Genomic DNA, 14,553 nt, shown 5'->3' on the forward strand with positions numbered 1-14,553 from the left:
AAAACTTCTAATTTACTTATTTGTGTGAATAAATGAGGCATTTGAAATTCAAAAAAAAAAAAAAAAAAAGAATATACTTCCAGTGTACCCTCACTTAGAGTGTTTGAAAGTGACTAGATTCTTACATCCTTGCCAACACCAGAACACAAACTTTTAAATCTTAAGCAGCGTGATAGTAAATAAAACATAGTATCTGATCTATTATTTCATTCATTTCTTACAAGTGGATCAAGCATTCTTCACGTGTTTATAGCCATTTCTTTTCTAAGAACTGCTACTACTTTTTTTAGTAGGCTTAGTATTTTTTCTTAATGTCTAATTTTAAGAAGTTTTCCCAGTGTGCCATCTGTCTTTTACTTTATTTAGTGCTCCTTTTTTCATACAGATGTTTTTATTTTTATGTAATTAAATTTTCATTCTTTTCTTTAATGATTTCTGGGTTTTGAATCATGCCATCTTCATCCCCAGGGTTGGAAAAAATTTCCAATTGTTTCATGGTTTTATTTCTCTTTTTAATATTTAAGGTTTTGTTCTACAGAAAATTAGTTTTGGTACTTAGCAGGGATAAAGCCTTCCTATTTTTTTCAAAATAGAGTATGTTTAAAGATGTTTTTAAATATTTACAGAGGCAAAAACAAAAAGTATTTTAAAAGCTAAAATAACTTCAATTAAGCTAAATTACAGTTCACATTTTGATATTGTTGAAATACTATTACCATGTTCATCTATGTGTTACATGTGCACATGTGGACTTAATAGCCCACTTAATATTATACTGTGAAAAGTCTATAAAAATGCAATTGTTTTGGCTTCGTGATACTATTGTGGATGTGCCATAATTTATTTAACCATTCAGCTATTATTGAACAAATAATGACTCTTATTTTTATAACAGCAATAAACATCTTTGTACATAAGTCTTTGTTCATAACTCTGATTATTTAAGATTATTGACATATTCTTATATAGCTTTCCAGAATTTTATTACTATATTCAAAGTCTGAATTTCAAGAGATAGGGAGGGAAAAAGCACACAAGCAAGAGACACAGACATAATTTCTGCCCCAGAGACTTTGATACCAGTGAAAGTAGACATACTGTGGTGATAAATTTGATCTTAATTTTATGCTATTTCCCTTTCCTTTAATAACAAATTTGTTAAGAAGACTATGTTTCCAACTAACCTGTGATTTCTGAGATGCCTAATGCCTAATATATATGAACTCAGAAAAAAATGGTTGAAATGTATCCTCAAAATGTCTACTTCTCTCAGTTTATCAGATCTTCAAATAAATGTGAAACAGAATTGAGGTAAGATGTAATGAAAATCTAATTCAATCAAAGATCTAGGTGAATGGGTGTAGACACTAAGGTACATACATAAAATAATACATTCCTTCAAAGTTTTTGATAAGAGGCTTATGACAGTAAATGGTATAAAGTGATAGAACTATAGAGAATTCACGTGGGAGACATTCATTAAACAACTCAAGTGCTGCTGCTAGAGAACTGCTCCTAGGAGTCTTGGTGTTCTATCTGCTACTTTTCTCGCAATTCTTTCAGCTTAAGAGACTTTTGACCAACTGCTATTTCACGGAAACCAATGAATAAGACAATCCTTGGAGGGACAAAAGCCATTATCAAAGAACATATTTCTCTTTCTTGCAGCTGAAGAGAGGGGGCAGTAATACCATTTAGCTCTTCTTACAAAACAATCAAGACTCCAACCAAGTGTCTTTAAACAAGTTCATATGTTAACTAAAAGCTATTCATGGCTTTTCCTTTCTTGCACGACTCCTCCCGTTATTTAAAAAGCAAGCTGACTTGTATTTATTAGTGATAATGCACCTAAAATCTTCACCAACTGTCTAAATCTCATCTCAAAATATTCAGATACAAGCAGTCTATAAATTTAATCTTGAAGAAATTTCTCTAGAGCCTCTGTCTTCCTCAAACTCAATGTATCATTCCCTTAATCTTCCTTTCACTTCTTCCCTGTATTCAAGCCTTCTTTTTTGGTTTATATCCAGTTTTCATGGAGCATATCCTCCAAAAACTTACTGAGAAAGAGGACTGGAAGTGGATTTTCAATACCTTATGTGGCTAAAAACCCAGAATTCTAAGTTGGAATTAATTTTCTCTCATGAATCAACTGCTCCAATGCTTCTAGCTTTCATGATTATTCTTGAGAAGTATGAAGCCACCTGAATCCATATCGATGAGACTTTATTCTACTCTCTCTCCCTGTGGAAGCTGAGTTCTTTCCTTTACCCCAGGGGTTTTGAAATTCAACATACTATGCCTTGGTGTGGGTCTGTTTTCATCTTCTATGCTGGGATCTTGATGGTTTCCTTCAAGCTGGAAACATACCCTTCTATTTTTGGATATTTTCTTAAATTACCTTGTTATATTCATATTTTAAACTTTAAAAGTCAAAGTATAACACACATATACAAACATGCCAAATCTTACACGTTATATAGTTCAATAAACATTTCTAAGTCAATACTGTTAATATTTAAAAGGCAATAACATGCTGAATAGGAACTACAGTCAGGTTGGCACTGGAAACTTTAATATTAACTCTGATTCTTCCTTCTTACTGAAACTCCTCATATCTAATCAGATATTCAGGTTTGTCAATCTACCTTTAGAGCTCTCATCTCATTCTTAATATGCCATGGTCTACCTTACAGCTATTCCCCTGCATACCAGTTCTGCCTTCAAGTCTGGTTCAAATGCTACTACTTCCAGGAAATCTTCCCTGGTTTTCCAGGTTAAGCAAACTCTCTTCTCTAAAAGACTTCTGCATTTTGTTAATATTTCTCTTATGCACTTAATGTATTTAAAATTTGTTGTACATATTGCATGTGTTTTATTTCCTGTACTAGAGTATAAGAGTTTTTGAACCTTTGAAAGAATCTATCTCTGACCTTCCTCATTACATAGGTTTTGTTATGCCATCAGTATATATGCTAGATAAATATTAATAAATGAAGTAAGGACTATTAAGGGAAATAAAAAAAAGTAGGAGACATGGCCTCTTCTGGGGAAAAAGGCATATCTATAGCAATAACTAATCCATAGTATAGCACCTATGACAACATGTAAAAGGTAAAATGACCCTCAACTTAGGTCAAGAATACAGGCTTTTTCATTTAACTTTGCCACTGCCGTGACAATCAGTTTCCATCTCTGGCAGCTAAAACACATTGATTGTTGCCTTTTAATGAATTCTCAATAAATTCCCAATAAATTCCCACCATTTGGTAGAATATACGATCTTAAATTGACAGCTTCTGATAAAGCCTATTTAAATTAACTGATCTTTGAGAAATATTTAAGGGATCATACTTATCTTCATTCCTCTATAAAGTTTTAAGCTCTATTTTTACAATAAGACTACAGCTCCATTAATTTATATCTTCACAGAAATGACTTTATTCAATTGTATTTTTACATCAGTTTTTATAAAGAGTAAATCAGATTTGAGTGTTTTTGTATCTTCTCTAAGATCACTGTTTCAAACAAAATAAATATTTTCAAAATATTTACCATTACCATTATGTATTAGGTCGAACTGTATTAAATTGCCAATATTCAAATTACCCTTTTTAAAAGGGTAATTTCATATGGTTCACTTAATAGCTCAATATTTTCATAGAGTTATCCAATTTAAGTCATTTTATAATTTAGCAACATAAAAAATTCTGTCTCATTTGTCAAAGTAATATGCTCCCTCAACTCCCAAAAATGATAATGACACTGTGCAGAATGATTCCTTTTTGCTTTCGCTGCCAGGAAGTGCAATGCTGAATGTACTGCTCAACAGTGACAATTTTCTTAGCCTAGGTGATGTTATAATTATTTGTATGTTTCTTTTTGTTTGACCTTTTTCACTTTTATTGCTCTAAATGTATGTTTTTTTAAAGGCAAAAATTGTAGTAAACATCCATCTATCTATCTATCTATCTATCTACCTACCTACCTACCTACCTACCTACCTACCTACCTACCTGACTGGTTACCTAGCGTACTGTTGTGTTGAGAAGAATTCTGCCTGAACTTGGCAAGGAAAAGTACCAAGATTAACTGGTGATATTCCATATAGGTACTCGAAGGGGATGAGGCAGCATACCATCTATTTCCGGCCCTATGCTGTGTACTAAAGTGCTAAAGTTTGTAGTGATGAGAGATTTGAGAATTAATTATGAAAGCCAGTCCGCAAGAGGTGAAATAAGAACTGAAATTAGAAATGAGAGGCATTAATTGATAGAAAGGATAAAGGCATTCCCACCAGAAGCAATTAAATATAAAATAGACAAATGCAACAGAACAAACTTTATATATATGTAAATATTTGAATGTACATTAGGTTGGTTTAAGAATAGAATATAGGATTAAAAGAATATGCACACAGTCTCAAAATTATCACTCCACAGATAGGTTATTAATTACAGAAAGAAAAAAGATTGTTTACATGACAATAATCAAATATAACCTATGCTCAAACCTAAAATCACCAATAATGGGCTAAACTGCTATGTGTCTCTTTAAGGGATGCAATGATAAGAACACAGATCAATATAATATTCATGCTGAAAATGTTTAACCTAAATCTGATCATGAGAAACAATTAGAAAAAAAAATCTAAAATGGGGAACATTCCTCAAAGCAACTAGCCTGAATACTTTAAAAATGTCAATTTCATAAACGATAAAAGAAAAACAGGAAAACTGCGCTGAAGGAGACTAGAGACATGACAACCAAAAGTAACAAATGATCCTGTACTGGATCCTGAATTGGCATTAAACAAAAAAAAAAGTACATTACTGGAACAATTGGAGAAATTTGAAAATGGGACTACACATTAGACAACAATATTATGTGAATATTAAGGTTCATGAGTGTGAGAACTGAATGGTGATTATGTAAGATAATGACCTTTTCTTGAAAGTTACTGCTGAAATATCATAATGTTGGTCACTATCAACTTGTCCAGCAAAATGAAAAGCTAAAAAAAAAAAAAAAAGTAAAACTATGTGTATATGTGAGTGTATGCTGAAAGAAAGAGAAGGAAATGTGGCAAAACTAGGTGAAAAGACACAAATAATCATTATCCTATCTTACAGTTTTTCTAAAGTTAAAAAAGAAAAAAATAAAACAGGAGATACTACATAATCTGGGTCAAATTCCATAGTTTACAGACATGTAAACCAAAAGCAAAGAAATTTTATTTTGACATGTTCATTCAGCTAGATGTAGCTAGTGTACAACTAAAGTTCTTGTCGCTTTATTTTCTAGTCCAGTGCTCTTTCAACTTATACAGTCTCAAGCCTAATCACACAGGATAAGTCAGAATAAGAAACATCTAGATGTAGGAAACTGAGTACCAGGCAGATGTTCTAAACCATTCCAGAAGTAATAAGGGGCTGGATTAGGGTCAACTGTAGAAATGGAAAGGAGGAAGCAAAATAAAAAAAAAGTAACAGAAAGAAGCATAAAGAACTGGTAATATATTAAAAGGAGGAAGCAGAAATGATTCTATAATGTATAAGCTAAAAAGACAGGAAAACAACAGTATTAGGGGTAATAAAAGAAAAATTAGAATAAGATAGCATTTAGGATAGACATTTAAAAACTTAGTTCGATACAGGTACATTTTAATTGTAACATATGAGAATGTAAACTACAAGTATACTAGAATGTAAAATCCAGAAGGCAGGAATTTTTGTCCTGCTTGCCTATTGAAACATCCTCAAGTGTCTTGAACAGTGCCTGGTAATACACATTTGTTGAAAAAATAAAATGTTTACAAGGCTTTCATGTACAGATATGCAAGAAATACAAATAAGAAATTTAAGAGAGAGTACAAAGAGATATTTATTTGGTCAGTCTTCAGAGAAGTGGACATATTTACAGCCTCCATCTTTTCCAGGTCTGCTTACAGAGAGCTCTACCTGGGGTTTTGAGTATAAGACGAAAATAAAGTTGTCTACTCTTTTCCATTGTTCCTTTTATGTGTATCTTTACAGTAAACCTCATCAGGAGGATGAGTGGGTCCATCAAAACTGCATGATTATTCCTAACAGATTTCATTAGCTACAGTAGGGAGCTCAGGTGTGATCCCAGGACCAGCATTATCAGTAACACGTGGAAGCTTGTTAGACATGCAAAATTTTAGCCTAAACTCCAGATCTACTGAAACTTTGTGGGTGTGGACCTAGTTACCTGTGTATTAAGAAGACTTCCAGGTGATTTTAATGCACATTAAAGAACAAGGAACAAAAAATTTTAACAGATACTAAGTACTTTTTGGATAAAATACCTACCTTACAGTCTAAGTAATTCTTCTTGAGATGTAGCTAAAAAGTTTACACATCCAATGACATAAAAAGATATTTACAATAAAATGTAGTGTAACCTGTCACATAGTCATAATTCATCATCTAGTGATCACACAGCAAAACCAGTCTAGTCTAAACATTTTGTTAAAGCGATATACTTACTTTAATGTTTCAGCAAGAAAAAAGCTCTGCTGTACATCATCATGTGTAGGAGTAGAGGAATATACATCTTTAACTCCAGAAAATCCACCACTAACTCGGCAATACTTTTCAATGGCCTACGAAAGAGATCAGACAAAATAAGCAATTCCGCAGAATTTCAAGTTTTGAAGGACAACAAAACTCTGAAGGACAATAGTCAAAAGTTCATAAAGATTTGCATGAAAATTTGATGGCTTAAAAATAATATATTATCAAAAGGAAATATTCTCATACTGGAAAAATTAACTCATACAAGAAATAGGATGTTTCCCATAGAACTTCTCTCTCTCCAAAACCCTTTAATCTTTTTAAGACATTTTCTATTTTCCTAACTTAGAAATCAAATTTAGGCTATTTTTTCGAAATGAGGGGTCTGTCTGGCAAAATAAAGGTCCATTAGTTCTGACAAATCAAGATGGAGGTCAGTTTCGATTAACAATTTTTATTGCAATTTTACCACTTCCAAGGACAAACAATAATCCACAACATGCTAAAAAAGTATTACTTAGGAGCACTCTATAGTAATAGCAGTGAGAGATCATATTTACTAAATACATACTATGTGCCAGACATTGCATTATCATAACCCTATGAGTTAGCCATTACAGGTGGTACCAACTGGCAGAAAGAGCCCACCTACCACAATAATAATTACAGTATAAAGAGTTAACAATTATAAGCTATTTACTATGCACTACAAGCTGTTCTAAGAACTTTAAATATAGTCACATTTGAATTTCACAACTCTATGAGGTTAACAGCCTCACTTTTCAGATGGGAAAACTGAGACACAGAGTAATTTGCTCCACATTATTAACTACTGTGCTTTACTGCTTGACTGAGAGTTAAAATTCTTCCTCTTTTTGCATCTTTGGGCATGTCTAAATAAAATATACTGAATCAAATGGAATCTATTCACAACCTTATTTTTTAATTCAAAGCAACCAGTCTGCTTACGCAGGTACAGCACAGTCCAGAATTCAGCCATTCATGAAAAGCGGAAAGCACATGTGGTTCTGTTTTTCTATTCTACCTAACACTGGGAGGTCATCCAATGAAGTCATGGGTACTTAACTAATCATCGCTGTCTGCCATGGCTTGTTGTTTCTAGTCTTGCTACTTTTCTTACTCTTCTGGGCTTCTCCTTCCTATGAAAAGCTAATTAACATTAAAAAGGTGTTTATTTAATCAATCTGTTCATTTTATAGCTCCATTTTGATTATAGCTAAGTTTAAGGGGTTTGGTGCTTTTCTCTAATACATTATAAAGAAATTTTGGATACAAGACGTTTTAAGTACTTTTCTTCACAATAATCATGTGTCTTCACCACCATATGAACTATCAAAATGGCTGAAGAATAATAAGAAAGTAGTGGGGAGGCATGACTAATCTTTAAGATATCTAGAGTCATGAGGGCAAGTTTGGAAGTTTCAATATGTAAACAGAATAGCTAAGGCTACAGAAGACATGCTATACTGCTATTCTGCTTCACCCAGCCTTCCCTTTGCTTTCTTCACACCCAAGAGGAGACGCCAATGGTGACGCATGAGCAAATACTATTTAAGATGTGACACTATCTCTTTTGCCTCCATTCCTCCCTCTTCTCATCACTTCCACTGCACACTTCTGAAACTTGAATTTAGAATATAAGTACTCCAGTTCTTGTTCTTGACCAATTACACATTGAGTTTGTGTTTGTCCACATGGGCTATAAAAGCAAAATTCTACCTCCCATAATTCAAATTTAGACAGACATGGGCTAAAGTCTGACTCTGTCACACCTCTCCTTAACAGACAAAAGTAGGGTCATACTCGAAGAAAGCCCACAGGAAAAAAGGACCTTAGGAAAAGGATGAATTATCCTAAAGTATTCCTCAATGACAAAAAGTGCTTCTGCCACCACTTTCCACTCCTCACATGATTCAGACATATCCCCCTCACTCCTCTAAAGAAGAAGCATTAAATAACAGGGGGTGTTCAAATTAAACAGGTTCATTATATGATTATTTTACCTATCTATTTCCCTTACATAAAATAGTGCTTAATTTATGGAAGCATTAGTAAGCCACTGCTAACAATAGAAGCGTGTGTGCATTCTATTCCCAAACCACTGTGGCAATAGTTTGGCTGTCTTCTCAACTGTGGCAGCACCCTCCTACACAGAGAATTTCACTAGTAGCTGTGCTCCCAATTCTGGACCCAAGGAACCAAGGAAAAGCAGCATCAATAAATGCTGCATCTGTTCCTGTCCTGTGTAACCACTTGCTTCCATTAATATGCTCTTATTGTTAAAGTCCTGGAGGACTACCTAGGTCTGAACGACAGGTGAAAAATAAGTGTACTCCCCTTAGTTCAAGATCTCACATTATTCCTAGGTTATGGCTGTGGTCTCCCAAACCCACCAACTTGTGGATTACAATCAGATCCTTTTGCTTTGTTACTCCCCATTGAAAAAAGCCTTCAAGAGTTCCTTCCCCCTTATAAAACATTTAGTAGCTCTGTAAGGAATTCTCAAAAGTCAAGCAGCTTTTGCAGGTAGAAGATGCTAAGGAAAAAAGAAAAACAAGATTTGAAGGGCTTTTTGGATAAGAAAGAACTTTCTATTACCACTTCCCATCGACAGCACTTACACAGTAGCTGACAGAAGTAACTAAGATAGTGTGTATTGCAGGGAGGCAGTTGTGCACACACATCTTATTTCCTGAACAACTAAGAACCTTTGATTTGGTGTGTAAGGCTGTCTACATAATGTCTCCAATCTTCTCTCCCGCTCTGCCACTGTGAAACGTTCTCTTTACATAAATTGGTATACATCTTGCCCTAAAACATATCTCATACATTCCTGTCTGGGCAATTTACCAGCACTACTACCTCATTTGGGATTCCTTAGTCATTCTATCTAGATTGTAAGCTTAAGTTAAACAATTTGAATATGAACAGTCACCATAATTAGTGCTATTTATCACAATTAGTAAATCTCAAAGAATAAAACAACCCCTTACCCCTGGGAATAAGCTATACTTTTATAAAAGACTAATAGTTTTTTCCTCCCTAGGTACTGATAGCCATGGATTCCCTGAAAGACTAGCATTTTAAGAGTAAACCCCTTGCTTCCTTTACCTACTAACCATTAAAAATTCCTCCTTTGAAATATATATTTATATATTTTAAAAATATTTTAATATTTTAATATATATTTAATATGTATCGTAAGATTTATTTCTACTGCCAAGAAACTTAAATTGACTACGAGTTTCTTCATTAGATAAACAAAAACTGCCCTACAGATACTAAAAATGAGGTAACATGGGTGAGGATACATGGCATCATAGGAGGGCATGACGTAACACTCTTGCAGATAAAATGGAATATTGGCTTATTTACCAGTGCTGCTTCCCAGCCCCATTGCCTGTATCTTGGATCATGAGTGAATCGCCATAGGTACCAATAGGTTTCAATTACTTCTGGACGGAGGATATAATACTTTTCAGCCTGCCGGACAGCCACAGCCTCCACTGCACCATCAAACTTGAATGATTCAGGACCTAGCTTTAATGCTGTAACATGACAAAAGAAATAACTGAGCAAAATAAACCATTTAAGTTTGTTTGCAAGGACTTCTTTCTTCCCTGAAAGAATAGAATATGAAGTAATTTTTATTGTTTATTTTTATTGTTGCTGTTTGCACTCAGTGCAAAATGAGTCATTTTAAAAGAGCCACATTTGGTTTTCGTAAAATAGACTTATAAATATTCCTATTATTCTCACATAAAATGTTTCTCAGAATAATGTGTATCAACATATTGCTAAATCTAATTCTACCAATAAGAGTCTAGTAATCTTTTGGAAACAAATGCAAACCTAGACATTTACACATCATATAGTCCACTGTGGTCCGAAATAAAAGTACATAGATAATTATATTGTGTGGATTTTTTTTTAAGGCAAGGTAATTTTTAAAGACTTTTTGCCATAATACACACGTATAAGAAAACATTTTAGAGCTTAGAACCTGAATTGATTTAGTTGTAGATAATTATAGTATAAATTTAGCTAGAATAACTATTAAGGAGAAAGGAATGGATATTTTAAAATATGATGGCCAAAACTTATAGCACAGCTATAAGAAAACACAGCAGAGGATTAATAACCTGCTGGAAAGTTAGCAAAACTAGGATTGTACTTTTTAATTAAAGGATCTAAATTGAGATTAAAGACAAGTAAAAACAACAGAAGACTTGAAAAATACAGGACACAAATCAAATAATCATTTTTTGGTTTACCATAACAAAGAGGGTCACAGGTTTATCAGCTTGCAATGTGAAAATGACAATCAGAAAAAGAATCAGCATCAGCAATGTCATTACGAAATGTGAAAATCAGAAATATAAGGAAATCCTTTCATAACTCTGATACACTATGAATTTCTGAAAGGCAGGGAATATATCTTGTTCATACTTTAACCTATAAGCATCTAGCATAATACTTGGCATATAATGGCTGTTCCCTATTTCATGGAGTAAATATTTAATTGTAATAACTATGATATACTATATTTTAGTATGTATGCTATATGAAATTCAATTATTTTAGGTGTATTATTTGATTTTTGGTCAAAATCTGTCAAATAACAATCCTTATTCTCGTGGATCCTAATATAAAATTGAATATCCATCCTGGTCCTCAATGTTTTACTAATTTTAGCTATATTTTAAGTGCATAATTGACATTTTATATCAACACAATAATTTAATTTAGCCTCTATGAATATCCATCTTGGTCCTCAATGTTTTACTAATATTTTAGCTATATTTTAAGTGCATAATTGACATTCTATATCAACACAATTTAATTTAGCCTCTATTTCAAACTTAGATCACTGCCATTATATATATTACACACCAACACTTAAACTACCCTGAAATAACACTACTTCACTGTCCTCTTGACTTATATTCTTTCAAGAAACGGAACCCTTGATTTAGTTAACGGAACCCTTGATTCAGTTAACGAGAAAACTGAAGAATCAATTTTGCCGTAAGTTAATAATTCCTTACTGTATAAAAATAACTTGACAGATTTATGAACTAGTATAAATTTTAGGTAAATCATATTTGTTTCATGGTATCTGATGATAAAGTAACCCTAAAACAGAAATTGTTGTTTGATAAAATTAATGATTTGACTTCTGAAATCAAACAGAAATTTCTAGTTTTTTGGCTTTCAGGGAGCTCATTATCCATTACCTCATATAGAAACTCATGTTTTTAAAGCCAGAGAAAATCTTGGAAGGTCTAGTCCAGTGTTTTTCAGCCCCCTTTTCATTACTGCACCCCTAAGAAGCGTTTTGCCTTTTTAAAAAAAGTCTAATTGACTTCTCCCTCCATAAAATTTTAATACCAAATATATACTGTGTATGACTATATGTATATCTGTGCTTTATACACAAAGAGTAAACATTTTTTCAGCCCCAACCAAGCCAATTTTTGTCACCATTTAAGAATCATCTCCTTTTCTAAGTAAGGACACTGAACTTCAGAAAATATTTGCCCAATGTAATGTCAGAGGATCTTTTTAGTTAAAGCCATAAACAATTCCAAAAACTATTGGTGAACTAATTGAAAAACTACTAGTTAGCCAGATACCAACAAAGATAAATCCTATTATCTTTTGGTTATTCTTTTTATCACAAGAGGATAGGCAAGGCAATGTAAATGAAATCAGTCAATTTTATGTTCTTTTAAGTAACTGTTTTTATAGAAGCTGAAATGGCAAAAATAGATTCTTATATTAAAATAAATGTTATTCCATTTATTCCCAAATACCCCATGATTCTTGTCTTTAAAACAATTACTTCAAAATCTTTAACAGAAACAGCAGCAGAATTCAGAATTTAAAAAATAATGCAGAGACACATTTCTAGAATTAAAATTCAAGTTTTTAAGAAAATGATTTGCCATGTTGGTGTAAACTATTTGGAAGTAACAAGCGCCTATATATTCTTCTTATTGCTAAATACATTTTTAACTTAGAGATTATTTTAGACTATATAATTAGCCTTATTAATATTCTTACCAGTTCTGTCATATGACTCATGACAAGTACGTGCAATTTCTGCCCCCAGTTCTAAATAATGACCAGCTTTATCTGTTCTGGAACCATCCGCTCCCAGTGCAAACATTCCCCCAGCAAAGCAGGCCAAATGCCCCATCTTTTTTTCCAAGTGCCCATTCTTCCATTCACCAATAAAGACAAGACCTCCACGAGATTTCTTAATAAGATGTTTTTCTATAGCCTATAGGAAAGAAAAGATATTCAAAATTTTAGATGCAAACTATTAAGTGTTCAAACTTACTATATCCTTCTGGCCATTATAAAACCTGGGTAATATGATAGTCTATAAAGTAGTAACTTTCCCAAACTAAGAGACTTAATTAATAGTAAGTGTTGGAGTGGGGGATCAAACTGCATATAATCTGGAACAAATACCTGAATCACTACCATAATAAGACAGCGTGGAAGAGGAGAGACTTGGCCTAAAGATTACCTTCTACATAGTATTATCTTTAGTCCCTTACTTCTCAGACTTAGGCATTTGTTTTGGATGCGTTGTCATGGATAAGAGAAGCCATATTATAAACATTGTCTATCTTCCTGGAATAGAAATTTTACTCAAAAGATGTGGGAATGGTGAGAGAAACAGTCTATACTAAACTTGAGTATATCAGAGTATAACAATCACATTTCATTTTTAAAATGAGATTTTCAAGAGCTTTGCTCCTTTGGAACATGTTCTTAGACTTTGCTGAGATAAGCTCTTTTCTACCTTTAGAGGTATTTCTATGGAAAAGTATAAGCAATGGCCATTAACTCAGTTTTCTTTAGTAGAAACTATTATGTATGATTAGTGGTTAACTTTTCTTTCTGACAAAAAGGAATATTTTTATTGTCAGTTGTTCGCTGACAAGTTTAATAACGATCAGGCTTGGAAAATTTTACTCTATATTCTCTGTAATAATAATGTGAGTTTAGGCTGGGAGCGGTGGCTCAAGCCTGTAATCCCAGCACTTTGGGAGGCCAAGACGGGCGAATCACGAGGTCAGGAGATCGAGACCATCCTGGCTAACACGGTGAAACCCCGTCTCTACTAAAAAAAATACAAAAAACTAGCTGGGCGAGGTGGCGGGCGCCTGTAGTCCCAGCTACTCGGGAGGCAGGAGAACAGCGTAAACCCGGGAGGCGGAGCTTGCAGTGAGCTGAGATCCGGCCACTGCACTCCAGCCTGGGCGACAGAGCGAGACTCCGTCTCAAAAAAAAAAAAAAAATGTCAGTTTTACAGAACTAGAGTGACCATGTCTTACTGACCACCTATATTCCAGAAGGCATATAATGTAGTGTGCACTCAATACATGTTTAATTATTAAGTAATAAGTTTTTGTCATTATTTTAACCATAGTACTCTGAAGCACAAGTAAAGTTTCTTGAGTATGGGGTGGTATTTTTCATGTTTCTGAACCTCATGATACTAGCACGTTTTCCACATAAAAGGTATTCCAAAAATGCCTAAAGGATGGTATTCATATGTTTGTCATTTTGTCATTTCTGTTCATTGTAACATAAATCTTACCATATTACAATTAAAAGATATCCAAGTATATCCACATGGACTTACTAGAACTAAAGTAAAAGGCAGTTCATTAGAGTTTTTTTTACCAATAATTTTAAAAGAAAGTAGAAACCAGGGATATGGATATCTGTGAGAACACGGTAAGGTAGGATGGGTATGGAATAATTTAAGTAAAATAGCTCAGAAAGACAAAGTTTAAAAATAACGTATTTCAAATTAGAATGAGTCTTAAGTGGTCATTTCTATCTCTTTCATACATTCCATATGTCATTTATTTTACAATACTCTAACAATAATTTTTGAAAATAATTAACACTGCAAAGACTGCATACTTGAGATCATCTCTCAAAGCGACAGCTGACCAACTACTAAAAAACA

The 14,553-nt window shown here is 33.4% G+C and overlaps 1 protein-coding gene across 2 annotated transcripts in view; it reads right to left on the reverse strand.

Moving 5' to 3' along the window:
* MAN1A2 (mannosidase, alpha, class 1A, member 2) overlaps nucleotides 1-14,553 on the reverse strand; it is a 175,351-nt gene that overhangs the window by 22,953 nt on the left and 137,845 nt on the right. For both annotated transcript variants that reach the window (XM_011933067.1, XM_011933066.1), the window contains exons 10-12: nucleotides 12,624-12,843; nucleotides 9,933-10,105; nucleotides 6,510-6,625 (exon numbers count right to left, since the gene is read on the reverse strand). In XM_011933067.1, coding sequence (XP_011788457.1) covers nucleotides 6,510-6,625; nucleotides 9,933-10,105; nucleotides 12,624-12,843 — 509 coding nt within the window. The remainder of the gene's footprint in view (nucleotides 1-6,509; nucleotides 6,626-9,932; nucleotides 10,106-12,623; nucleotides 12,844-14,553) is intronic.

Source organism: Colobus angolensis, unplaced genomic scaffold (assembly GCF_000951035.1).
Source record: "Colobus angolensis palliatus isolate OR3802 unplaced genomic scaffold, Cang.pa_1.0 Scaffold124, whole genome shotgun sequence".
Classification (NCBI taxonomy): domain Eukaryota; kingdom Metazoa; phylum Chordata; class Mammalia; order Primates; family Cercopithecidae; genus Colobus; species Colobus angolensis.